Source organism: Protomyctophum parallelum (genome assembly GCF_964188405.1).
Source record: "Protomyctophum parallelum genome assembly, chromosome: 14".
NCBI lineage: Eukaryota > Metazoa > Chordata > Actinopteri > Myctophiformes > Myctophidae > Protomyctophum > Protomyctophum parallelum.
In genome coordinates, this window is record NC_139709.1 from 43,165,994 (window position 1) to 43,193,316 (window position 27,323).

The 27,323-nt window shown below is 42.1% G+C and overlaps 2 protein-coding genes across 6 annotated transcripts in view; both read right to left on the bottom strand.

Moving 5' to 3' along the window:
- Positions 1–66: 66 nt before the first annotated feature.
- On the bottom strand, positions 67–16,929 carry pask (PAS domain containing serine/threonine kinase). The gene is made up of 23 exons (XM_083782453.1): positions 16,806–16,929; positions 16,241–16,333; positions 15,925–16,124; positions 15,291–15,493; positions 14,780–14,950; positions 14,413–14,550; positions 14,040–14,174; positions 12,726–12,906; positions 11,805–11,977; positions 11,059–11,155; positions 10,843–10,944; positions 10,167–10,347; positions 9,148–9,353; positions 8,040–8,148; positions 7,096–7,628; positions 6,625–6,761; positions 6,095–6,262; positions 5,849–5,974; positions 5,188–5,322; positions 2,540–2,739; positions 1,725–1,858; positions 1,183–1,341; positions 67–905 (listed from the first exon to the last, which is right to left on the bottom strand). Exons 3-23 carry the CDS (start codon positions 16,118–16,120, stop codon positions 733–735), a joined length of 3,657 nt encoding a protein of 1,218 aa, XP_083638579.1. The 5' UTR covers positions 16,121–16,124; positions 16,241–16,333; positions 16,806–16,929; the 3' UTR covers positions 67–732.
- A 785-nt stretch (positions 16,930–17,714) lies between these two features.
- Positions 17,715–27,323, bottom strand: part of kcnab1b (potassium voltage-gated channel subfamily A regulatory beta subunit 1b) — a 60,732-nt gene continuing 51,123 nt past the window's right edge. For 4 of the 5 annotated variants that reach the window (XM_083783020.1, XM_083783018.1, XM_083783019.1 and 1 more), the window contains 6 exons: positions 24,155–24,240; positions 23,292–23,412; positions 23,105–23,199; positions 22,875–22,995; positions 19,526–19,614; positions 17,715–19,028 (listed from right to left, as the gene is read on the bottom strand). In XM_083783020.1, coding sequence (XP_083639146.1) covers positions 18,930–19,028; positions 19,526–19,614; positions 22,875–22,995; positions 23,105–23,199; positions 23,292–23,412; positions 24,155–24,240 — 611 coding nt within the window. In that variant the 3' untranslated portion in view covers positions 17,715–18,929. The remainder of the gene's footprint in view (positions 19,029–19,525; positions 19,615–22,874; positions 22,996–23,104; positions 23,200–23,291; positions 23,413–24,154; positions 24,241–27,323) is intronic. The other variant, XR_014570307.1, reaches the window with a different exon arrangement.

Here is a 27,323-nt window from a genome sequence, read left to right on the forward strand (position 1 = left end):
ATAGTAGAATAAATAGATAAAATATTGTAAATACATTTACAACTTTGACTAAGTTTAATAGACACAATTAAAACATTTAAAAAGCATGTTAAGTCAACTTCAAGCTAATTAAAGGGGGGGGGGGGCATTTGGATGCAATGGTAGATTCCACGTTAACATATTGACTCAACTTGCAAAAGCATGAAAAAAAGAATGCTGTCAACTTCAAATGTTGGCTGTAGTGTACATTAAGCTTCATCTTGGCTTTCTTTACGTTTGGCAACAAGTCCTGTAAAAATGCAGGCAGTTTGTCGTCGTCACATCTGCCTGATGATTGATTTATACATTGCATTTATACGTTGCACGCCGATGTCGCATACTGAAAATAGCAAATCTACAAGCTTCACAATGCATCAAGCTGCGACTCATTGTAAACTTGCCATTACTTTACTTGCCATTTTCGGTGCACAACGGAGGCACAACTAAGCATAAATCACGCTATAGATAAATGCCAGTGGCTCATGGCAACTGACACATTTCCCCTGTTGATGCTTGTTCATCTCGCCAAGACTCTTTGTACAACAAAAAGAAAATGTCGATTGGCTATTTTCGGCGAGTGACACCATCGTACGACAGGCTTCAATGCTGGATGGACGATTCAAACAAACTCAGTGCAAATTAATTGAAGGGAAACGAGGAGAAGATGCCATCACCACAGAATGTACATTTGATGTTTTTGTAATTCCAGTCACTTCAGTCATCACACAGGTATTTCCGGAGCTCAGTTTCCAGAGCCTCCATGGACATCTTCTCCTCCTCGTCTTGCTCATCATCATCATCGTCAGGAAGAGTCTCGTCACCGACGTCTGGAAACAGGCCCTGCCCCAGGCTTCCTTTACCGTGAACCTCTTGGTACTGCGGTGAATCTGTGTTGAGAAACAAAAGCTTAAACACAAAGAAACAAACTACACAGCTCATGCTGCTGCAGTATATGTGCATGGCACCAGCTTCAGGCCCAGGGGTGCATGGTCGAGCCGCACTCCGCTCTGAAGGTTCTTTTTTTTGCCTTGATCACTCGTTATTGGACATAACATCCAATTAAGGATTTCTCTTTTAACAGAAGAAAAAACAGATTTAAAGTAGTTTAGTAATATTAATCCTCGTTTGCGCAACCACTTGACTTGTGTTAACTGTACTACTCACCAACACCTGCGTGGCTCCGTCTGTCAGGGACCACCTCGTTCCAGCTGTACTCTGCCAGGGAGATGGGCTGGCTGATCCAGGCCTGAAGCAGCAGCTGATCCAGAGTCATCCTCTGGCTGGGGTTGGCCTCCATCAGACCAGACAATACAATGTTCAACTCTGGGAGAATAGAGAAGGCAGAAAATACAGAGTAGTAGTTAGAAAAAACGTTGGAACAGAGAGGCTTTTTCTCAGTGGGTGTGAAGTAGTTACACTGCAATACCCAGTACCACCAGCACCACTTTGTTACTAGACTACTGAACAATAAGCACTCATGTCTCCAACACAGTACAAGTCTAAAAGTGGGCTCCGCACCTACCATATATGGATTGGTGTACATTAGCAAGCTGTTGCTATACCTGAAATGAGGACAGAACACAGTGCAACACTTTCCTATCCCCTACTTAAGCTTCACAGGACACAAAAACATTAACAGCCCTCAGTGACAGAAAAAGCAACATGTTTTCGTACCAAAGTGGTTATTTATTTAGTAGAATTTGTACCTGCAGACACAGGGAACGGGGGCTTCATTTTAGCTAGCAGGATCTCTTGCACGCCACAGAAGGGGTTCTCACTGAACAGTAGGGTGAACAGCAACACCCCCAGAGACCACATCTCCAGCTGTGGACCCTCATAGCTACACAGGAGAAATGCAAACAACTAATGGGTGAAAAACGCAAATGAATTACAGTGATTGAAAATAAGAAATGTGGTGACTGCAGGCCACAAGATTAAGCACAGCTTGCTTTGGTTAAATAATGAAACACATCACCCACGTTGACTATTCAGCATCATATAAATCCTCTAAACGACATAAATATTGATTATTACTGGCAATTCTTACATTACTGTGCAAATATCTAGCAGGCATCTGCACAACTGTACTATTCCCCTGGCTCTTGTTTATAGTATCAATAAAAAGAGGTGCTCCGATCGATCGGCCACCGAAGGTGATCGGCCGGTTTTCACTAATGACTCAATCCGTGATCGATCTGGAGAAACCGATCTTTTATACCATTTAAGTGGTATAAAAGTCATTCAGACACAGTATATAGTTTTGCATCTTTGCGACAGGCCTAAACATTCTCCTCTTTTTCCATAAATTGACCGAAAGATTTTATACTTTCAAATTTAAAAAAACGTAGCCAATCTAGGAACTCAACGTGTTGCATCAACACTAGGTTGAAAGTGTTTAAGCCATTTTTGAGAATCTTCACCTACAGGTATACGACATGTCCACAATAACAATATGCAAAGGATAATTTGGTTACTGAAGATGTGTGTGTGTGTGTGTGTGTGTGTGTGTGTGTACACGCACGGGTTTCCTCGCAACACCTCCGGTGAGCAGTACTCTAGCGTGCCACAGAAGTTGTGGAACAGTTTCCCTGGAGCCAGCAGGGCAGCAGAGCCAAAATCGATCAGCTGGATGTGGAAGCACTTGTCAATGATGATGTTCTCATCTTTAATGTCCCTGTGAAGGATGTTCCTGTTCCTCAGGTGGAACACAGCAGCCACCACCTGGCCAGAGGGAATAAACAATCGTGAGATATGTATATTACAATTATATGACACAATAATTACAGTGTTTGCAGAAAACCTGCCCAGTGCTCACCAACAACAATGTGTTTTCTAGAGCATAGACCTCCACCAAGGCTTGTCTATAAAACTATCTATTAAGCATCTTTGGGTACTCAGAAAAGCACTACATAAGTTTGAGATATTATTATTGCTTGTAAACGCAGCTCTTTACAAAGTTGTTTTTACAGGTGACACCTTAAAGTAGTCATGTTGGACCTTACCCTTTCAATAAGGCTGGGCAATTATTAAATAAACATTGTGATATAAGACTAGATATCTTCAGAGATCTTGCATATCGGAATAGTTTTATGGCATAGGTGTTTGCTATTCCTGGTTTTAAAGGTTGCATTATAGTAAAGTGATGTCATTTTCTGAACTTATTACTGTTACATTAATTGTATTTACCCACTTAATTATATACCGGTAGGTACAAATCACCTGCGTCATACTAGTGTCATTGTACAGGTACATATCACCTGCGTCATACTAGTGTCATGTCCAGGGAGTGTAATTGTACAGGTACATATCACCTGCGTCATACTAGTGTCATGTCCAGGGAGTGTAGTTGTACATCAAGCTGCCTCATGATACAGAAACAGGGGATGGAGCAGCCTATAGACACACGGGGACTACAAATTTCATGCCCCCAAATGAGACAGCGGCCCCACTTCTGGTCCGTTAGAACGGTGTACTGCAGGCCAGCCCATAGAAGTCCACTGAAATTCAACTGTAGTTAGCCTACTTTTAAAATAATACCAAATGAACCGAAGACTATATTGATTTGAATAAAAATATGTTTCCAAATGTATGAAGTGTCTTTGTCAAGATATATTGTTGTTTTCTCAATAGAGGATCTATTTCACATTTAATTTATTGAATGAGTTACCCATAATGTTAACGGAGCAGAGGGGAGACGGCAGACAGAGAACCTGTCGCTTTTAAGAACGTCACTGCCTTTACAAGGCAACGAGCGCCGACTTTGAAGAGTGGAATTCTCAATAATACATCCCGATCCCGACTGACTTTGTTCATTCATGTCTATATTTTGAAGATGTCACGGGTTTACTGATATGTTCTACCTACCTCGGAGCTTCGACGGTGTGTTTTACCGTTCCAACTTGTATAAAATTAACTTGGCTGAATACCGTAAATTCCGGACTATAAGCCGCGACTTTTTACCCATGATTTGAACCCTGCGGCTTATACAACGGTGCGGCTAATCTATGATTTTTTACAGCTAACGCAGAGCCATCTAAGGCTCTGAGCTAACGTAACGGCCACTAGGGGGCCACCTGCGGCTTATAGTCCAGTGCGGCTTGTATACGTACATATTTGGGATTTTCCCTGAATTTGGCTGGTGCGGCTTATATTCAGGTGCGCCTTATAGTCCGGAAATTACTAGTTGGGAAAATAGCCCAGCTAAATGGAGGAGTGACATATCCTGACATTTTCAACTACCTAGTGAATTCCCCAGATGAGTATCAATAATTAGCCTTGCAAGTCTGTTTGGATAATTTTCCACAAATACATACAGTAGCATATAAAACGAAATACAACAAATATATCTGGGTATTGAAAACCTCAAGGGATGTGACCGTGACGTATATACCGTGCGACCACTTTGACTGGAGATTTACAATGCTAGCACTTTTCACAAACTGATGAGAGTATATTATAGACATAGTACATTGTGGGTTGTATATTGAGATGGCAGGTATGTGACATTGAAAAGGACAAATCAAATATATGGGACACTTTATTGGAACACAAATAAAAAAAAATCACTACAGCCTCAGTAATGAACCAGTGAAATGAGGGTATTTTATGATGCCTCTCATAGGGATTGCATTGGCAGCTGCAGTACACCGTTGTAACGGACCAGAAGTGGGGCAGCTGTCTCATTTGGGGGCGTGAAATTTGTAGTCCCCATGTGTCTCTATGGGCCTCATGGCTTTGCAAGGTTTACTTACTTATATCACTTGATTTTTGTTTACTTTTTGCAAGAGAGATAGTTTTATGCGAGTAACTAGCAAAAACAATAAATAAAAGTAGACCTACCAAATTCCTTGATATTCCATGACTTGCACAACAAATTGAGTAAATTCCCTGCCCTAACCTTTCTGGAATAGACTTAAGAATTCCTCTGCATTTCAGAAATGGGAATTGGGTCTAGCCTCGCATAGCCAGCCTTTTCAATGCATATTGCCCCAGGCAGATTAAGGGCAGATTCACACTATGGTCCCAGGTGCGCACTCGGGGACCACTTGGCAGATGTTGTAGTGTGACTGCTGTGTACTGCTGGGTACTGAGAGATTTCAGGGACTAATATCCACACAATGATATTAGTATCACTATGCGAGGTTACATTTGGTCAACATCTCCTTGTACCTGTCTGAAGATGTAGCTGGCCAGGGGCTCATCTAGCCTTGGCTGCTTATCTATGAACTCAAAGAGGTCCAGACCTTCTCCGTGTTTCTCCATCACCATCTGGAAGTAGCAGCCATTCTCAAACACCTCCAGCACCTGGTGACATGGAGAGTTGGAGACATGCATGCAAAGAACTTCAATCCACTTAGTCAGAATTCTCTTTATTTTTCAGCGTGTGGGTTTCTTATTCATGTGCCAACGTAAAGATGTGCCAGACTGCCAGATGTTAATTGCATTAATTGCATTGCATTAATTGTGTCAAGGCTTTTAAAATCACGGATTGTTTGCTAAGCCCCTCATACTGTACATAAAGTGACTTGCAATATTCCAGAAATTAAACCATGAAATGGAAATTCAAAAGTCCAGCTAGGATGAATCCATGAATCACTTTCTCCAGATTGTGGACTGAGAGAAAGTACTTTGATAAGACTAAGATAAGATATAGTTTATTGTACCACAAGGGAAATTTGTATTGGGCTCCAAGCCACTGCATTACACAATACACTTGTCAACAACATCACAATGTACATACATAAACGGGCAACGCTCATCGTTTATGAATCGATAAACCGCTGTGAATTCAGTAACTCCCAATTGAAATTGGAACAGATCAAATGGTTACCTTGACAACGTTGTGGTGCTGTACTCGTGTCAGTATAGCGATCTCTTGGCTGACATGTCCTAGCATGGGGTCATCCACCCAGCAGTCATCAACTATACTGGCCTTCCTGATGAACTTCACCACCACCTACAAACGGGATATAGCGTCCTCATGAAGTCAAGTTAACAAAAGTTCCACATACTCAAGTTATTTTTCAGTAGCTGGTACAGTAGCTCTTACCACTAAACGGTATCGTGCAGTAATTACCTCTAGTCCGTCATAGCGCCTCAATGCCTTCCAGACAAAACCAAAGGCTCCTTTACCAACTGCTTGCAGAGGCTGGTACTCTTCTTCAAACTGGCCGTCCCAGGCTCTGGACTGGTCCAGATCCAGGGTTGAGCGCAGAGCCTCCCCGTTGCTGGGCTCACCAATCCTCTGCAATGTCAAAATGTGAATCTAAATTAGAATAACGTGGCTCCTACTGTATGTGGATCAAGCGTTTCATGTGCCCACCTGTGATGTCGGTTATCTACTACGATATCAGTCATTTAAGACATGTCCATATGATGCAAGACCCGAAAGTTGCATTTCAGCCTGAGCAGAACGTCTATGTACGAAGAATGTGGTGGGTTTTCAAGATTAACTCCAGACACACAGACAAACACTTCTTCTAGCAGAGCCACTCCATAAAAAAAGGGTTAAAGAGATTAGGAAATATGCCTACATTTCTATGCTTAGTATATAGACAGAGCAGGGCTTCTTGTCAAACTAAGCCACTATTGATGCCCAACACCAACCTCTCCTAGACTTGCCGCGGATACATCATGCAGAGAGGTCCGCACCAGTGACCCCCTCTGGTCTGGCCTGCTCAACCATACGCAGAATGCAGAGGTGCCGTCAAGGAGGTCGGCCCGGAGTACGTCACACAGCACGTCTGAAGACGGCACACGATACATGAGGTCAGAGTTTCCCTTTTAAAATAATAAAAATCACATCTAGGGCTGCAACTAAGTACCAATTATCTTCTTAATAGTCTCGTGAAAATAACCGATGTACAAGCTCAAGCTGTGAACTTGTAGATCAGTTTCTTTTTCAACCTTTCGCCTATGACAGTCCCAAAATAGGTATAGATCGATGTTTAATCCATCCATTATTTGAATAAATGATTGATTACATCAAATAGTTTGATTAACTGTTTCAGCTTTAATCACGTCAATGACAAATTGACAATGTCATTGACCGATGCTGCCTGTTGCAGTAGAACAGACCTATTCTGGTGCCATCCCTGTGGTATGCATTTCCATCAAATCGGCCCTCCTGAATCCGCTTATCCTCTGATGACGAGACGCTTCCCTTTGGTTTCTTTGGCGTGGACGTGGCAGGAGTTTCTGTCGGGACCTGCTGGCCGATGTCCACCGGCGCGTGCGGCATCTCGTAGTGCTGCCCGTGGTGAATTGACGATATAGCTCCCCACTGTCCCTTCTCCCCCTCTTGCTCCTGTAATGGCACACGAGTCGTGGTTTCTGCCGGAGCGTTCCGGACAGGCTCTGCCTCTGGGACGGAATAGAGCGGGGAGGGGGTTCGTAACAGCTCCGTGGTGTTGCAGGACGCCAGAGAGCGCTCGCCGTCATATCTGGCCTCCGCTCCTCCAGTGCCATTGGGCAGCTCCACGCTGCCACTCAGGTCCAGGTCAGCCATGGCTCGGGTCACCAGGTCACCGTTGGTGTTGAGGTCCAGGAAGCAGCTGGTGGAGTAGTCCCGGCCGTGACCGGCAAACTTCTCACAAAAGCCTGAGGAAGACCTGGGAGAACAGTCCAGTTGTACACAGATTATACTGGGGAACGAACAATGAAGTAGGGGTGCAACAGTTAAATACTTATTAATTACCGGTAGCTATCAAACAATTATATAGCCAAGTATTCCAATATTGAATAATAATATTGGAATATAGCAGATTTACAAACTAGAGACGAGCTAGCAGATTTTCCATTTTAACATTTTTTGCATGACACTATTGTGCAACAAAGTGGGGGGCTCATAATTCAATCAAAAAAGTTATTGATAAAGAAATAATTGATAGCTGCAGCCCTACACTGAAGAGGGACAAGGTGCCAAGCCAGAAGCCCGGAACCACACTGAACTATGGGGACAGCCATTTAAATGTTCAACCAAATGTCCTGTGCACACATATTTATCTCAGCATCTTACTCACCTACTCTCCATGGAGATGACTTCAAAGCTGGAGAGGTCAGCTTGGTGCTCGTCTTTGCCGGGGCAGGTAGATGTACCACCTGGCTTAGTCTGGCCACGTCCAGCCAGGTCTGAAGGATAACAAAAACATTACACTGTACTTGGTCAAAAGGAAAACACCCCACATGCTTTCATGATCCCAATAGGGCCCAACCAAGTTGGCTGATAATGGCCTATCACAGATACAGTATATTAGTACCTGCATATACGTTGTCCAATGTGCACGGATATGAAAGCCTATTTTCCCAGAACATAATGCAGAAATAATACTTGGCATTATATATAGTATTTAGTATTTGTATTTATAAAAGATAATACATTCCCAGCTCCACGTAAATTGAAGAAGATACTATCAACTTTGTGACATAACGTCAAAAGCATGAGTTCGGTCTTGTCTTTCATTTTGTTTTGTTTAGTCTAATTTTTTGTTTTGTTTCAGTTTCAGTTTTGTGACCACTCAAACCAACTCAAAAACAATTCTGTCTATTATCAGAACTGTCCTGTTTCCTGTCTGTTCTCTGTCTATGTATTTGTATGTAAAAATAGAAAAAGAAGCATAACATATGTACTGCATTTTTTCCTGTCCATACCCCTCTTCTATGCTCAATAAAAACTTTAAAAGGAAAAAAAAGCATGAGTTTGTAATCATATTCTTCGTCAACAATTTAAAAGCTGAATGGAAGCAAAATGTTGGGATGTAAAATTAAATGCATTTTGAGGTTTGGGGGATAGTTGATACAACCTCCCTGGATTTTGTTCAGATTCCTTATAGCAAAAGGCTGATGCACACATCAAAAGGCTAGTGACCGGTGCGTAGGGCAATGGAGCATAATATTAAAAAGGGTATCTTTGAAAAACGAAGAGGTCCCGCAGGTCAGACACTTGACAAAAAAAATCTCTTTATTCAGATTCCTTGACAACACAACGAACAATACCCTAATTGTTTTAATAAACATGTTGTTTTTTAATACAGTTTGTTAAATTAATTGGACTTACACTAACTCTACTTCCGGTTTGTCAGACAATTCCTATATAGGTTGTATCTGGAAAACCTTCAACCATAGTCATACCTGGAATATCCTGAAGAGGGTGACCATTTCTCGGAGCTGTGTTGCAGGGCTGTTGTTCTGGAGGATTCAGGCAGAGGGCCAGATCTCCCTCTGGTGGCTCTACCATGTAGAAAGTCTCTAAAAGGGCCTGAGTGGAGTCTCCATCTTCCAGCTGCCAGGTAGACATGTTGCCTGCTCCCTCCACTAGCTCTGCAGTGTCATCAGCCCTGGAAGAATAAAATCACATTTTGACATTTACCATGCTTTCAAATCACGACACTTCCTAATGCCTGCTTTGATGAATACATAGGCCACCGATTTATTATTCACAGAAACTGTGTGAAATATAATTATTGCCATAATGGCAATTTATTCAATAAATACAGCCAATAATATGGCACTTTTTAAGTATACTTGAAAAAGACACGTTGTATACCTGTGCCGTTTTGTCGCAAATAAATATTCTTTGGAGCATTCTGATTCAAAAGTGAGTTGTAGACCCTGCTTTGTTCTACAGACAGACAGGAACACCAACAGACAGGGCAGAAACATCTGGAAACACAATCAAAAACACATAATCTATGTCCCTAAACCTGGTGGATTAGTTACTGCAGTATAGCCCATCCAAATATATATACTGTATATAAAAATTAGAATAGATTTTATTTTTTTTGCCCTCAGGAACAATAAATAGTATTATTCTGACCCATCCCTAGTTAACAACTAGCCTTGCCTAGCCATGAGGCCAATAGGGCAGGAGCCTAGCTCCCGTTTCCCGTTTGTAGCTTGTGGCAGCTTGATGTACAAGTACACCCCCTGGACATGATGTACAAGTACACTCCCTGGACATGACACTAGTATGTCTATGACTTACCCCCAATCCAACCGTTGATGCCGAGTGCCAAGCAGGGAGGCACTGAGTCTTTGGTATGACCCGGCCAGGGATGGAACTCCGACCTCCCAGTCTCAGGGGGGACACTAACCACAAGGCCACCGAGCTGGTGTAGTAGATGAATAAGCGCATATTGACCACTACTTACATAGCGACGGGTGAGGAGGCAACAGCAGGTGGGTACAGGGTGGACGGAGCACTGCTCTGTACCTCCAGCCTGGAGCTGGTTCCAGTGAAGATCTTGCCTCGTCCTTTAGAGGTTCTGTCCAGCCCTGCCTGCTGCACCATGGCCATGTCTCCAGCTACCAGCGAGGAACACTCTGGAAAATCTGGAGGAAAAAGGAATGGAGGAAGAGGTTCAAACCCATCAACAGTAGAAATAAAGGAGAAAGGGCTAATACAGCCTATGAAGACACTGAAATCAGAGAGGAATAGCTAGTTGCTAGTTCAGATTGTATTTCATCTTTATGAAAATATAATCTGAACTGTTGTAAATTCGTACCAACGTGGAAATATAAATTAATAAACAAAATCACGAAATCTGTGGGTTGATTATGTCTTACTGTCCAGGATTTAGTTTGGGTGGGCATAGCTATGGGTAGACAGCCTACCATGGAAGCAGAAGGCGTCCAATGTTCGATTCCCAGCCCCAGTAATGAGTTTGAGTCCCATTTAACCCCTAACTGTCCCTCCCCTTCTGCGGTCACTTGAGAAGCACTCAGCTGGGTGAAGCCGAACACTGAATTTCCCCCGTGGGATGACATTTTTATTTTACTGGAACAATTCGACATTAGAGCCTATAACACTATAACGTGTAAGCAGACCTCTCCTCTCTTGGGGCTTGTCTCTCTCTGGGAGTGTGTGACTGGGATGGCTGATGGGGCTTCCAGCAGCCGTGTCAGGACCACCTGGAAATCTGCAGGAGTCTGAGAAAGAAATCCAGTCAGCACTACCTTTTCCCTTTCAGGCGAAATAACTGCAATTCCAACAGTGAAACACCAGCAGAACGTCTCTAATATGAAACATACTGAGTTACTGACCTGTAATGCCCTCCAATCCAGGAGAGGGAAGGGGGCTGCCACTTCTTTCCAAGTCACACATTGTTGTATAAAAACCAGGCATCAGGAAAGTGACTGACTGAAGACACAAGCAGGGAGTAATCAGGATTCCAGCCGAGAAGCTACTAGCTACTGTAATATTAAGTTTCAAAGTTTCAAACCTGGCCAAGCCTCAACTGACTGGATGTGTTGTGACATAGACACACAACCATCCGAAAAAGAATAGTTGCCACATCATTATTTGTTCCGACAGTCAGAAGCACTTCCATCACTGATGGTGTTTTGACATAATACCTTTGTCTACAGAACTTTTCCACCTCAAACAATATGAATTTGTATCAAAGCTCCATTTCCATTGAGCCGTTATAAAGTGAACAATTGGTCAGTCTAAAGTGACAAATTGATTTTCTCTCGATTATAAAGAACCTATTAAGAGTGTTTTCATGTTGACCCGTCGATATAAGATTATTGATTATTCCGTTATTGGTTCTAAATAAGATTATCCAGTTATAAATATCGGTTTTGATATATTTTGGTCAATTGCCCAGCCCTACTATGGCTCTGGGCATTTACTATACTCTACACAGGATCTCACTGAAGCGTCCTGTGGCCATGGCAACAGTGAGAGCCGCTAGACACGTCAGGGAGGTATGAGCCAAGTGGCTTATAGCCTGTGAAACATTCCAAATGACATCAATGAACCAACAGATATTCTGTTCTCAGCCAACCTTTCCCAGCAGCTCCTCCTTGCTGTAGCCAAAAAGGCTGAGAGCCAAGTGGTCGTGGATGCTATGAATGGAGCCGTCAGGGTGGAGGGTGAGGAGGCCACACAGAGGAGCAAACACCCACACTGTACCCGAATACACCAGAGCAGAGCCTGACGAGAGCAGGACGCCGTCCTCTTTGACTTCTGAGACACACACACACACACACAATTCACACAGTGGTCATTTTGCTCCTACGTCACAACTGACAGGGATGGAGTTTCCCACAGTGACCAAGTGATTTGACATGACGATATTGCAAAATTATTACTTTCATATACAGAAGCTCTTGGGTAACAAAGCTCAAAACATACCCTATTTTTCCAGCTGCTTGCACAATAATTGATTCAAATAAAACTGGCAACTTATTAGAACCTTCATCAGCGGTGGCGTCAGCAGCAAGTAGAAATTAGCTTAAATAATACTCTAGGGGTGCCTCAACTGATCACAGCAATGGGCCGATATTCTAATCTGTATACAAGATTGGGGAATTCCGATAATAGTTTCTAGTCAGACTTTCTAAAAAAAACACTCGTCATTGTACTGTAGCAATAGAACTCATGCCATATGCGTTAACATGTGTTAACATAATGAAAAAAGAAAAGAAAAGATAAAAGGATGAACATGGAATGGGAAACTGAATCTACTGATACAATAGACTACAAATCAGCCTTTAGATTGGGGTAACCACCTATCCATCTCGCCAAATCATGTTGCGCTACTTAGGATGCACATAGTTCGTTTTGTTTACATAATGATCAAGTCAATATTTTGGAAAAAAATTAATGTGGATATGTTTTCAAAATGTATACTGCTACAGCTGCTGGTATAGGAAAAACAACCCGTAGATATCAGGAGTGAGGCTTTGAAAATACGTTATCTTACCAGAGGAGGAGGAGGACATAGGAGTCTCATCTAAGACAGGAGTCTCGTCTAAGTATGAGCAGCTTGTCCCGTTGTTCACCTGCTGCTGAGACCTCCCACAAACTACTGCCCCCTGTAGTTTGATACACAGAGGGTTCAAGGCATCTCTGCCTTGACTGTGCACTTTCTGAACCCGTAGCATCTAGTAGGAAGGGCAGCCGAGATCGAGGTGAACAGAGAAAACAGAGGAATAGTGGATACTTAATTAAGCTTTGAAAGTCTGTAGTGTAATCGGCATACAAATGTGTAGTAATGAAAATGAAAGGTTTCAGGAGAATATCAGAAATGGGCAGTCTCCGACTGCCAAGAGAGAGACCGGCAAGTATGGCAATGGACTGGATACCAGAAGGAGGTAAAAAAAGACATGGAGACAGACAGCGAAGGAAGACCTAAGCGAGATGGGTGTCAGCTGGCACGGAGCAAGAACGGTCGCCAGAGACCGGAGTAAATGGAGGACTCGTCGCCCAATGTTCCAATAGCAACGGGAGGAATTAAGTCTAAGTAAGTCAGAAATGGGAATAGGTGAACATTAGGCTCGACAACTACTGCTGCTGAAAGGTACAGGGCTACAGGAAGTTTCAGTAGCTACTAGCTAGGCTGGACAACCCTGTACTTCAGTGTTCCCCAATAGGCGGCCCGCGGGCCATTTGTGGCCTGCGAAGCGCACCCTTGTGAACTGCATATATGGAGCTGGCCTGTTCTGACATCACAATGGTGGTTCTGACATCTGCATAATTATACTCCATATTTGGGCATGCCTGACAAATAACTCCATATATGGGCATAAAAGGGACACAGACATAACTAGAACTACTTGCGTCACTGCGTGTTGCAAAAAGGTAGGCCATAAATAGCCTACTAGTGTGCAAGCAGAGCGTGCAAGTACTGTCGACCGCTACGAACTTTAAAATCTCAGCCCCTCTGTGAAATAACGGTTTCAATATTGAATTATTAGGTTTAGCTATTTTCTACGTACCTAGTTTTTGGAGGTAAAATAAATAGTATTTTGAAGTATGGTAAAAGCTTCTATCTATAAAAGAAATACAGTCCCATCGATTTAGAAGTGTCCAGGATCCACTTGTAGTTTCTCAAAGAAAAATAAAACATGGATATCAGATGAATGGAAGGTGCATGCATTTCCAACTTGCATCGTTCCAAGTAAGCCAGTGTCAAACGGATAGCACTAGTTCTAATTCTAGTATGAATAAAATTGGGAATGAGGTTAGGGGAACATTGGGAAGGCGTAATGGTTTCAGTTGTGTGAGGTGTGCTTACTTTGGGCATGGCGTGGCTGTGAAGGTGGATTTGTAAGGAGGGCATTAGCACCAGAATAGAAACTCCTTTTAACTCCTCGGCATGAAGGTATCCATGGAGATTGGCAAACGCAGTGTCGCAGGTGAGAATACTTCCCTGGAAACGACAAGAGAAGAAACCTTGGGTGTTACAATAGAGCTGTGAGATAAAAAAATACTTTCACTAAATACTGTGCAGGGTGACCAAATGTGCATTTTCCACCAAGTTAAATTGATGACATTTAACACAGATTAGAATGACATAAGAGTCCAAAATGACTGAACTATAATGCAAGTCAAACTGGGGTTCCTTGGAAAAAAAGGCTGAGAACACGGCTAGAACGCTGTGTACTTACATCTTGTGAAAAGGAGACATAAGCAGAAACTCTCTCCACGTGTTCCATGACGACAAGGCAGTGTTGTGCCCCATTCTCTGATGGCCTGCAGCTCCAAACCGATAACGGCATCTCTCCAGACACAGTCGCAGCATCCAGCTACATGGGAACATAGAACACCATCAAACACCAACACCATCTGCCCGAACGCGACCCTACCGGACGTGTATGCTAATTAGTCGGGCTGGCCCTCGTGTTCCATGAAAAAAATTATATATATATATATATATATATATATATATATATATATATGATATCCAAATGATACGTTTGGGGGAGATAAACATAAGAGCTCAATGAACGGCGCAAAGCATGAAAAAAATCATACCACTTTTCCAGACACGTGTACAATAGTCCCGTCTGTCTGCAGGCACGCTTCTGCCAAAGCTTCTTCCGGGAACTGGTTGGTTTTCTTCAAAACACAGGGAAGTGTTTTTCCAAACAACTCATCAGCAGAGCACTCAAACAGCTTGCAGGCCTGCTCATTAGCATCCACAATCTGTGAAAGAATAAGAGAAAAACACTGATAATTGTACAAATTCAAGAATCAACAGGGGGTTGTTTGTCATACAGGTACCGTACAAGCAGCTAAATGCCGTTTCTGCAACAATAATAATACTACTGATGTAACGCACTGAAATTTAAAACAAGAAAATCATAGATAAGATTGAAACAAATAAAAACTGTTAAAAGTACTTGGAGAATAGCAGGTATGAACATTGACAGTGCGTTTCCTCATAGAGATTTGATAGTTACAGTAGTTACAATACCGCATGTCATGATGACTGAATAGAAGCACAGTGAAGCCCCGTATACAAGCACAAGCACACACGCATTACCTCTTTGGTTTCAAGGTCTACAGTCAGGATGGCCGTTTGTGGGTTGAGCACAGATGGGAGTGCAATATTTCCAGAGGTCAGCCGGCTGAACAGGCTTTCCTCCGTCTCTGAGGGGGTGGGCGGACGAGGCAGGGATGCTGGATGGAGGCTGGACATTTGGATGTTTCGTGCCGCTACGGAACTGTATGTGTCCAAATGATCACCTGTTGAGACAATTTGGTGGCATCATCTGGCAACACACAGTATAATATCCTCAGTGATTATTAATATTTAGCCATTTTTACACTATCCTAGAGCAGTGGTTGTTAGGGTCCTTGAAGGGGTTCCAGGGGGTCTCCAGCATAATTATTGATAGTTAGGAGGAACCAAATGGACCCTTATGGGGCTGTAGTACCTCAGAGTTATGCGGGACTGTGCCTTTGTGTACATGTGTTTACATTTGTGGACACCGATTTAAATTAAACACAGGATTCTTATACTGGGCAGTGGGCAGTAGTTCACTCGTACAAATCTATTTGAGACAAAATGCTGTTAACCAGACAGTGGTTTATGTTAGCCTGGTAAACCATCCCGGTGTGAATTCCACAATTGTTTATTTATTTATGTAGCACTTGACTTTACAGTTTACACTGACCTGCCATGAGGCCAGAATAAGATCCCAACGCCAGAGGGTCTTTCCTATGGACGGGACGTGGACGTCGAGCGCAGGGATAGGATTTGTTCAGGTCAAAGTCATCTTCAAGAAGGAACTTGGAGGAGAGCTCATGGACCATACAGACCGTGTCTCTGCCGTCCATCCGCCACCTGCCCTCTTCTCCAAAACGAGACATTGTTCTGCCACATAATTATTATTATTATTTATTAACGGATGAAACATTATGCATGAGATAGACATTAAGTTATGTTAATCAATCAGTGTATTTGGTATGTTAATGAAATATAACCAATACATCAGCAGTGGTTGGAGGTCAGTGGTTCTCAAAGTGGGGTCCAGGGACGCAGAGGGTCCTTGAGGAGATTCCAGGAGTCAATTATTTATACATCTGCAATTTGAAAATAGCTGAAGCAGATGTGCAATTTTCAAGTATTGAACAAAAGTGGAAAAAATATATAGGTTATATATGGGGGTCCGCGGCCAAATACATATATATGGTGGGGTCCTTGACGTTTGAGAACCACTGGATGGGGGCACTTGTTGACAAGACAGTACTGCTTCTACACGTCCCCTGCAGGGGTTCCATTATTCCATAGCATCTTGTTTTGTAATATGTAACTTTACGTCAAGTACTATAACGTTAGAAGTAGAACAAGTAACGCGAACGAAAATAAAAGCCTGGGTACCGAGCCTACAAACCTAGTTTATTTGCCATGTACACGAATATCCTTCTCGACGCTCCATGTTTGTTTGACGTCTCTCCAGCAACAGGCGGTTGTGTTGTTACTATATTTGTAATTGATAGAATAGGAGGCAGAGGAATGATGCGAGCCATTCAACCAGACAGTAACTTGACTTACCGAAACGTTCAATAAAAAGTCTGACGTCTTCTTAAGTTCTTTTCAACAGTGCAGGTAAACAAATATTATTTCAATTCGTCCCGAAGCAGCAGCAACTTTTGTGTTTGTAATGTGTACAGCGCGGTTTTCAAGCGCGAGTGAAAAACCTTCGAGGAAGCTGCAGGAACCAATCAAAAAGTCGGGTTTGAGGAGTTTCCTGTAAATTGTCCAATGAACGATTATCTTATGATGACGTGCAGAAGGAGGCGCAGTTCAATCTGGAGTCAAGCCCTGAGTCGAAACAATGAGGCATGTTGACTTTTTAACTTTAATAAATTATCCTGATTTTACATCTGCCCTCTCCTCCCTTTTTGAGTGGTGCAGACTCCATTGCGTGGCTGTGTGTGTGTGTGTGCGTACGTGTCCCAGTGTCTGTCCGTCTGTCTGGCTGAGCACGAAAAGCTGCCTGAAACACCTCACTAATACGCCTGGATGGCACTGTTTAGCAGTGTCACACGTCACACACACACACACACGCCAGATTTTTACCTTTTTGTAGTAGGCCTACTCGGATGAGTCGGATCGGGATCACCCCTCTTCTTTCTCAGTGGGACTGCCAGTCTAATAATGTATAACTTTGTATTGGGTCTGCTGACAAGTAGGCCTATATCAGATTGAACTTGATCTTATGGGCGCGTTCGGAAATAGCGCACAGCCGTCTGAGCGCACTGTGAAATGCAAAAGGCGAGTACAAGGGACTGAAGTTGACATGGTCTGACGACAAACTAGAACACCGGTGCGCATTTCCGAACGCACCCTTTAACTGACCTACAAAAGTAAAAATGTAATTAGACCACCAGTGAATAGAACATCTGTACATAAATATTATTGTTTGCCTGAGAAAACACTGCACAGGATAATTGTAGGGTATTTATTTGTATATACAAATATGATGCACAACACCAAGAATACATTTTGAAGACATTTCTTTTCTTTTCAGTAACATTGCCATATTACACAAAATGGCTTGGAGAAAACAGATCTTTATTATCTTCATGGCTCTGTATTTAAAATCCACAGACGCACCCTTCAGGGTAGGCCTACTAGGCTACTCACTTCTCCATTTGACTATACAAATGTTCTTCCGAAGATACAGATTCAAATTAAATGAATCTAAAATTATCACCACTGACAGAATGTCTGGCAGTTAAAATGATAATACAGCTGACGGGCACAGATTAACTGTTTTGATGCATGCTAGTATTTTCTTTTTAAACTGCCTTTTTGCATTGCAAATGGCAAATCATAAGCTTATCCTGTCAGCCGCTTATCAAATAAGGAAAAAAATAGAAGAGTCAGTCAATACAGCAATACATTTCTGTTTAGCTCTTGGTATTGTAGCAACACAATTGAGAGAGTGGGCATGTTCAGTTCATACTGAAAATCTTTATCACATGAACAAGGGAACAAGGGAAGGGCACAATTACAGTAAATATTTTTCACAACACCTGTAAGCTATTCTCTGGCACACCAACCAATAGGATGCTTTGAATCCAAAGGCCTCAAAACAGATTTCCATGTTTAAGTACACAAACCTTAATTCCTCCTGATCTACAAAACAATGTTTGTCTTAAGCCAGGAACTTGTCTTTGCGACTGTCCATCAGTTTTGTGTGTACAGTAGTTGTAGTGTAGTAACCATCTCTGCTGTGTGAGATTGTATTCACAACAGATAATATAGCTTTTTCTGCCTTAGATTAAACCAAGGACTTGTTTGGAGCAGAAAATAATTGCATACCAGTATTCTGCATGGCTGGATCTTAACATGTGGTTGGACTGGGTCCAATCAATGTACTGTATATGGCCGAGAAATGTCCACCAGAGGCTGCCATTTGGACAGCATGGAGATAATTCACAACAGCTGTAACATGCAAGTTTTGTCAAAGCGCTCATTCTACAATAATGAGTACTGGTTGATCTTCGTACAGACAAGGAGCCAAGCAAAATGGTCACTATGCAGTCACACACTCAGTCATATACGCACGTCGCACACACAAGCAAGGTTGGGCACAGACTTAATGTGCTATGGCTGTGAGGACTGAACTTTAATATGCTTCTTGGTCACAGTTCTCAAAGGGTCCACAGCTCAATGGTGTGGGTCCTTCAGCTCCTTCTTATTGTGAGGACGATTACCCAATATGTGATCCACTTCTGAGGCAATGCTCGCTGTCATCTTTGGAATTACCTGTGATGCATACAAAAAAATGAAAGAGCACACAAGTTTTCATAAAATCCTTTTTTACAATAGCATGTCACGTTTGAGAGAAAAACCTCATAAACCATGGCATTATTTTGCCCAGCTAATTTTGTATTTCTGTATTCTATTCAATATTATATTATATTATGGTTTTAACCACTTAAACCCTGCAAACTGTCCCACAGGGAATCTTAGTAGGCCCCCTTCTTTTTTCGACCCTACACCAAATCTCTTTGCTGAAATGGGATGACTAACAAGTACACAATGCATCACTTCTGAGCATGTAGTAATATTTTTGCCAAATGTTTGCCCAAAAATAGGGATAGGGACAATAGGGTTTATTTGGTGGAAAATCACTGCCTTTGTGTATGAAACATGCAATGCAATTACACTTACAAGTTGCCTATACAACAACAACGAATGAGATACTAATCTCAATCTAGTTGTCTTTCTTGTGTTGTGCAATTATGAAATGTCCTTTGTACCTGTATGGCTCCTAGGTTCTCTGTGAGCTGGCTGGCATTAGAGGATCCCAGTAGCACTGAGCTCACACCCTCGTTCCTCAGGCACCAGGCTACAATTTGGGAGTAGGAAATAAAGCATTTAAGGTATTACAGGCATAAGTAGCAGTATTTTCAGCAGAGGGTAGACTGAGCTTAGCTCAAAAGCCTCTGTTTTGTTTTCAAGGTTCAACGAAGGTATAGCTATCTTTCATGTGAATGCTAATGTGATGTTTTATTCTTAAGCTGAAGTGCCTGAGCTTGTGTCCTCAGTTACTTTAAAACGTTGTGCTGTTAAACTAGTTTCTGTTTCGACTGGTACTTTTATTGGTCTTTCCAACAGTGTAGTACAAGCATGCTATAACATTGCAGTTAACATTCCTGTGCACAAAGAAACCCACTGACAGTGGTTTAAGACGTGATTACAGACCTGTTGCCTTAACAACTGTTGTAATGGAAGTACAGTATCTGAGCACTAAGTATGTGAGCATCTGTCCAGTGCTGTGCTAGTTCCCAGTCAGTTAAAAAAAGAGTTGACATGGTCATGAGAACTGGTGGGGGTGATGAGACAAGTTATACTGTAGGAACGAGGTCTCCACTCTAGTTGACTGGAACCTGGAACAGAACATTAAAAAAAATATAATAATAATAATACCGGTAATAATAATAATAATAATAGAACTTGTAGTGAACTTCCATGAAATTCAAGGAGAGCTACTAGCATTGGTCATCGATAATCAGGAGGCAATAGAGTGAGTGGAACATTTTCAATACCTGGGTACCACAATCTCCTCCTACCTGGAACGAAAACACCATCACCGTCCATAAAAAAGCTCACCAAAGACTATTCTTTATAAGTCAGTTTAGGAAACTTGGATTGTCAAAAGCTACAATGTTACAGTTGCATTGGGCCGTAAATAGAAACTGTGGTCACCATCTCAGTAAGTATATGGTATGGCAATTGTACAGCCCATGACCCTGAGAAAAAAACAACTGCTGGACAGAATATAGTGCATAGGCCTTCAGCTTGAAAAGCCCAATCTTTTCCAGTTATCCCATGCACACCCACACCCCACAATATTTTTAATATTTGAAATGACTCCTCTCATCCAGCCAACCATTCAATTATTCCCCTTCAGGTAAAATAATCTGTAATATCTCACATCAACAATAGCACTTACCCTGAAGCAATCTGCTATCTGTATCCTACCGTATCTTAAATGCTTCACCAGTTACGTAAATTGTGAACTACATAAGCACAGGCATTTCAATCCATCCCTTAAAGGACCACTTCACCACTTTTCAACCTATTTTCATATAATAGGTCCTCACTAATAATCATGATAAAATGGCACAATTTCTTTCTACTCAGTCTGTGTCTCATAGGAGGGTTGTGGGCAGTTTAGAAACTGTCTTCCAGTGACATCATCATTAGGCAGATTATTTTTTAAACAAGATTTTTTTTTACAAAAATGTTTAGATTTTCATTATCGTGAGAACGATGGCTTCCATTTTCACATTGCAACTTTTCAGGACTAGAAAGCCTGCGGTTTTTTATCATCGATGATGTCACTGGAAGAGGGTTTCTAAACTGCCCACAGGCCTCCTATGAGACACAGACCGAGTAGAATTTTTTTTTGCCATTTTTTCAAGATTATTAGTGAGGACCTATTATATGAAGATAGGTTGAAAAGTGGTGAAGTGGTCCTTTAAGAGCGTATCATATATAGTACATAATATGGTATAGTACCATATTATAATGTGGACAATCTTTTATATATTGAGTAGTTATGTTCTTGTTATCACTAAGCACACCGAAACAAATTCCCAATCAACTGTAAAGTTCAGTCAGACAACTCACGAATAGATTAAACAATATTTATTGCAGAATGAGTGATGAGTGTGCATATGATATTTGACTTGGCGTTCGGCTCTGCTGGATTTCTCCCTGCTCGGCATGATTAAGCAACATCATAAAACATAAGAGCAGGAAGATAGATATACAATAACCCCCCCATGGGGAGCATAGATAGCAGAGCCCACCGGTGGTGCTGGGGTGGTGGTGGGAGAAAACATCACATACAACCGGGAACCATGAGCAGAGGAAGGCAGGAAGAGCATGGAGTCTAGTGAGCTTAAGTAGCCTGCCCACTTAGTCAGCTGACTGCCGCATCGGCGAATGACGTGTGAGACTTGCACACACGTATACTCCCACATAGTAATGCAGCATGTTAACCCCTTGAGCATAGTATGGGCCTTTGAGCATGACAAGAACCTCCCTTGAGGTTGACTGACTGAACTGACTCCGCCGCTCCGCGCGCTGCGTTTGATTAGTTTTTTTGGCAATAAATTATTGGATGTTGAAGGAACATTACACAAGATTACCTTCTTATTATTGCCATGAGCATCACTGAACTAGCAATAACAGTAAAGAAAACTCTCTACAATATTATAACATTGTGACATGGTCACAAATTAAGGTGACTGCCTTTTTTAATTAAAGTTATTCAAGCATGTCAGTATATGGAAATGGGTTGATATGTTTTATGTCCTAGTGATGAGGCATATTTTATTTGAACATGGCTGAGGTGTACTTTATCGTTATTTGAACGAGGCCGGAAAGCTATAGTACTTCAGCCATGCAGACGGATAGTTCCCATTATACAATGGCCCATGGGAGCTTAGGTGTATGTCTCTTCTATAGCTAGCTGTGACAGAGTGTATAATGTCTCTTACCTATGGCTAGCTGTGGCAGAGTGTATAATGTCTCTTCTATAGCTAGCTGTGACAGAGTGTATAATGTCTCTTCTATAGCTAGCTGTGACAGAGTGTATAATGTCTCTTACCTATGGCTAGCTGTGGCAGAGTGTATAATGTCTCTTCTATAGCTAGCTGTGACAGAGTGTATAATGTCTCTTCTATAGCTAGCTGTGACAGAGTGTATAATGTCTCTTACCTATGGCTAGCTGTGGCAGAGTGTATAATGTCTCTTACCTATGGCTAGCTGTGGCAGAGTGTATAATGTCTCTTACCTATGGCTAGCTGTGACAGAGTGTATAATGTCTCTTACCTATGGCTAGCTGTGGCAGAGTGTATAATGTCTCTTACCTATGGCTAGCTGTGACAGAGTGTATAATGTCTCTTACCTATGGCTAGCTGTGGCAGAGTGTATAATGTCTCTTACCTATAGCTAGCTGTGACAGAGTGTATAATGTCTCTTACCTATGGCTAGCTGTGACAGTGTATAATGTCTCTTACCTATGGCTAGCTGTGGCAGAGTGTATAATGTCTCTTACCTATGGCTAGCTGTGACAGAGTGTATAATGTCTCTTACCTATGGCTAGCTGTGGCAGAGTGCAGCCCAGCTTCTCGGCGATGAGCCCCAGGTCCTTCAACTTTGCCTGCTGTTTGGTGCCATCCTCGCTCACTACCTTATCCTTCAACCACTCGTAATGCTGGAGCAAACAGAACAGCAGTAGAGAAACACTGGAGATGGCAGTGATCTATATATACAAAGTTGATAGTAAAAACCTATATAACACTATAAAAAAAAGGGTTTTATACCTTCATCGACGCCCTGGAAGTTTCCGGAATACCATTCTCATACTTCCCAGAGATGATTCCACTGGCCAACGGTGACCAAGACACCACACCCACACCTGTGATTGGACAACAACCAATATGAGCAGGATATGTATAAATATTTATTTTCCTCTTATTTCTTTTTTATTCTTTCTCAGATGCCACTTGCCTATCTTGTGATAAAGCTCTGGTAGCTGTGCCTCAACCTTGTCCCTGTGGAAGAAGTGATACTCAGCCTGCTCACAAACCGGAGGGATGAGATTGAACTGCCTGGCCACAGAGTACGCCTCCTGAACATGTATGGAGGAAGAGAGAGGAGATGGGAGGATGAGAGAGAGAACATGAGAGAAAGCAAAGGGGAAAGAATGACGTTGACCTTTTCAAACTACACAGTAAAACCCTTATGGGCCCATGGTTGCATTTATACTCTCTTCAGTGTTCAATAACTAATATCAACTAATATAATTTCCCCACAAATGATATTAGCCTGTAGTAAACAGGCTAATATCCTTTGGGGGGAAATTCTTGTGCAACATTTGACCTTAAAGTTTTGATGGCCATGTTATGGTAAATAACCTACAAGCTATAAGCACTTCTCAATGTTATGCTTTGTCAGTCACACAACAGTGTTTGTCGTTGAAGACAACAGATTTTTGGCAGCAAATGCTTGTTACAGAGCCCAGCAAAGCAACAACTTGATGCAGTCACAAGCTATAGTCTGTTTCCCAAACAGTGATTCGGGACCAATTCTTATGGGTCACGACTCGAGTAAAAATCCCATTTTCTACATTAAAAATATTTTTAAAATAAATATTAAAAAAACTGTATACATTTGAAAACAAACAAACAAATCTAAGAAATGACATGAATAAAATATAACAATAATTAATTAAGTAGTGAAAATAGCCGATCTACAAGCTTGCAACACGGCACAAAGCGTTGCTTGTAGATCTGCTATTTTCACCCTTTATTTAATCTCTCTTTTAGGTCTCGACCTGATATTCTCTGGTGATTCTCTGCTCTGCCACTCACCATAATCTCCATGGAAGACCACCGTGATGTTCCCCAGTACATAGTCATGCCCGTGTTGATCAAATGTGTCATCGCCCTCACTATCTCTGTAAGGACAACAAACACCATGTTATAGTTAGCTTCATTGTCAGAAAGTCAGCAGTGGGTGGCGCCACTAATCCTTTTATTTTGTCAGAGAGACTTGATTTAACCACTTTATATAGCCCTACTGTATATAATATACAGTACTTTGTTGTATGAAAAATAACAAAAAAATAGGCACTGCATCACAACGTACAGCATTGTGACCCTTAAATCTCCTATTTTTGACATTTGTGATATATATATATATATTTTGTTTTTGGTACAAAATAATATACTTTACTTTATTAACCACGTTAATGTGGTTAACGGCATATATTTACTTTCGTTTACTTTCAACCCCATATTATTGTTTTGTATTCTGCTCGAATTCTTCATCAGAAGAGATTGACAGACTTATGGACTTCTTCAGTTCAATTTAGGCTAATTGCGTTATGTGCCAGACACTGGCCAGGATGAGAATCGATTAGAGGCTTACGCCATTAAAAGCAGCCGACCTGCAACATTAGTGGTAAGAGGACAATTGAAACAAAGATAATGGCATGAAATGTGTTCGGAAGAAAAGCACACCCGTTGAATGACAGGTATTTATTGCTCAAGTCATATTATTCCATGTCCTAGAGACTGCTGCAGGGGACATCACCCTTAGTGGGTTGTTGTGCTGCAGGGGCAGCAGGGTAATAGCTGATTTTCAGCATGGGTACATTTTGTTTGCAGAGGTGGTGAAGTGTGAAAGCAGACCTAATTTTTTAAATAGCCCAGAGCTCATAGCCCAGAGCCCATTTAGCCCAGAGCTCATACTGTAGCTCTGCAAATGCCCAGAGGCAGCCATAAGCCATGAGCCATGGCTTGTCTCACACAGTAGGCCTATACAGTTGGGTAAATTAGACTAAAGCCTAATTTGAAGCCATCTTTAATGGGCAATGGGTTAGTGTTGCAGTACTCGAGTCCGGTCTTGAGTACACATTTTCATTTACTCGGTCTCGTCTCGGTCTCGCACATGATTAGGGGTCAAGCCCAAAGGGCGTAGACCCCTTATTGTTTCCGTTAGAATTCCACCATTCTTACAGTTATGGCAGTTCTGTGCTATCGTTCTCTATCGGCAATATGCTAAAGGACCGTGAGAATCCCTCAGGAACTGAAGCTCACAGTCATTCGTCAAAACACCTCTGACCTTTAGATCTCCTAATGAGTCAATGTTATGATTTCTCGTTCCACTTTTTTGGACGTCAAAAAGCGAAGAATTCCGTGACCTTGGTAACCACTCCGCTTGAAACCACCGCATTTCCAGTCTGGACTCTGGTTACGGGACTACAGCGTAGACGGACGTTGACCCCGTCTTACAGCTGCTTGCAGCTACTAGTTACTACCAATAAAGTTGAGGCAAGGACACATCCAATATAACGGTAAAAATAATGATGCATATCCCCAAACCAGAACGGATGCCTGCTTGGTCCAAAAATATCCAGTGACATAGAAACGGAAATATCTGCACACCAAATGTATAGCTCCCGTTAAAAGGATTTTTAATTAGCAAAACAAAAGTGGCAATAACGTTTCGAGCCAAGCATGTGGCTCGAAGCATTGCAAAAAGTGCAAATTAAAAATCCAAGGACAAGTCCATAAACATCACAGTTTGCATTGTAATATGCATTTCATCCATGTGCTGTTTACACAAATCACTGATATGAAGTTGCCCTACGACAAGGTGAAAAGTACATTTTCATGATTGCTTCACATCTGAGCAGAAAGTAGAGATGAGCATCATGAGCCCACAGCACTGTGATTAAAAATAGCAATTCACTATCATAGTCGGTTCTCTCTATTTCTTTATGGACTGAAAATGTGTAGGCGACACAGGGAGAGTGTTCCGAGAGAGAGCTGGAAACCTTCTTCCAGATCGAAGATTGGAAGTAAAAAGTGAAACCGTGGCACCCACGCCGTTTATCTGGAGGCCATGAACGTAGGACAGGGGTTTATCTGAGGTGAGGCTCAGTGCTACACTAGCGCGGTCAATGACGTATACTTTTGTAGGCGGAAGGGGGAAGTTCCTTGGGTTCCTCCTAGATGGAAATAAGGAAGGTACTACACGTACAATACTGTACATCGCTTTCTTGGTCCGGCAATTCGAGCTGGCAGCTAAACTGGAGCCAGAAGATTAATGGAATGCATTGAAGTCAATTAGAACTAGAAAAAGTGCCCTTCCGGGCACAGGTCTCCACCAGGTTATCCACAGATCCGTGCAGTTAGAGGTAAAAACACTTTTTGGCCAGTTATAGCGCCACCTTGAGGCTGAGTTGAAATTGTTCATGTGGCATTTCGTCCTCGGCCTAGTGGGAATGTGGGTGCACAATTTCACGGAAATCACGCGATGTGTTCATGATTTGCAGCATTTTGTTTGAAACTAAGCACTCCTGTGAACTTTGGAAGCCAATCTTAACCAATCAGGATGGAGTGTGAGAAATCTGAAAGACCGGTTTCGTTGAATGGCTCTAGAGAGACTGTGTACCAATTTGCGTGATGTTTGGACAAAATCTGTAGGTGTACTGTGCAAAAACTTGTTTTGCACAAAGCGGCCTCCTGGTGGCGCTATAACAGGCCGTTCTGGAAAGTTTGGGGCAGAGGTTCATGGTTGGCATCCAGGGAGTGTGTGTGCAAAATATGGCATCGACCGGGTTAACGGTGGCCGAGATTAGCTGTTCACGGACACACGGACACACACACAAACGGACGGACGGACACGCGGACGGACGGAGTGCAAAACATACTCTCCCCACATGCCTTCGGCCTGGTGGAGACAATAAACGCGAGTTGCGACCTTTGTCAAATAATCAGTTCATGAAAATAAAAGAGAACACCACACATTTTCTGATCTCTTGTTTTTTGATGTGCACTATATGAGAAGAGTACAGAATAATAAAAGTTTGATTAATTTGCCCAAAAAGTGTGTGTGTGTGTGCGTGTCATTAATGCATTAACAAAGAAGGTGAATATTAAGCTGTGACAAAGCAATGTTGTATTGTGAAAAGACCTTGAGTTTCTGACTGTGGCAGATATGGGTCAACGTTGACAGGACAAGGGTTGACTC

Coding starts and splice junctions, on each gene's coding strand:
- pask (XM_083782453.1), bottom strand. CDS start 16,120: ATGTCTCGTTTTGGAGAAGAGGGCAGGTGGCGGATGGACGGCAGAGAC. Junction 14,551..14,779: donor TACACGTGTCTGGAAAAGTG/GTATGATTTTTT, acceptor GTTCCCATGTAG/CTGGATGCTGCGACTGTGTC. Junction 11,978..12,725: donor TATGTCCTCCTCCTCCTCTG/GTAAGATAACGT, acceptor CAGAAGTCAAAG/AGGACGGCGTCCTGCTCTCG.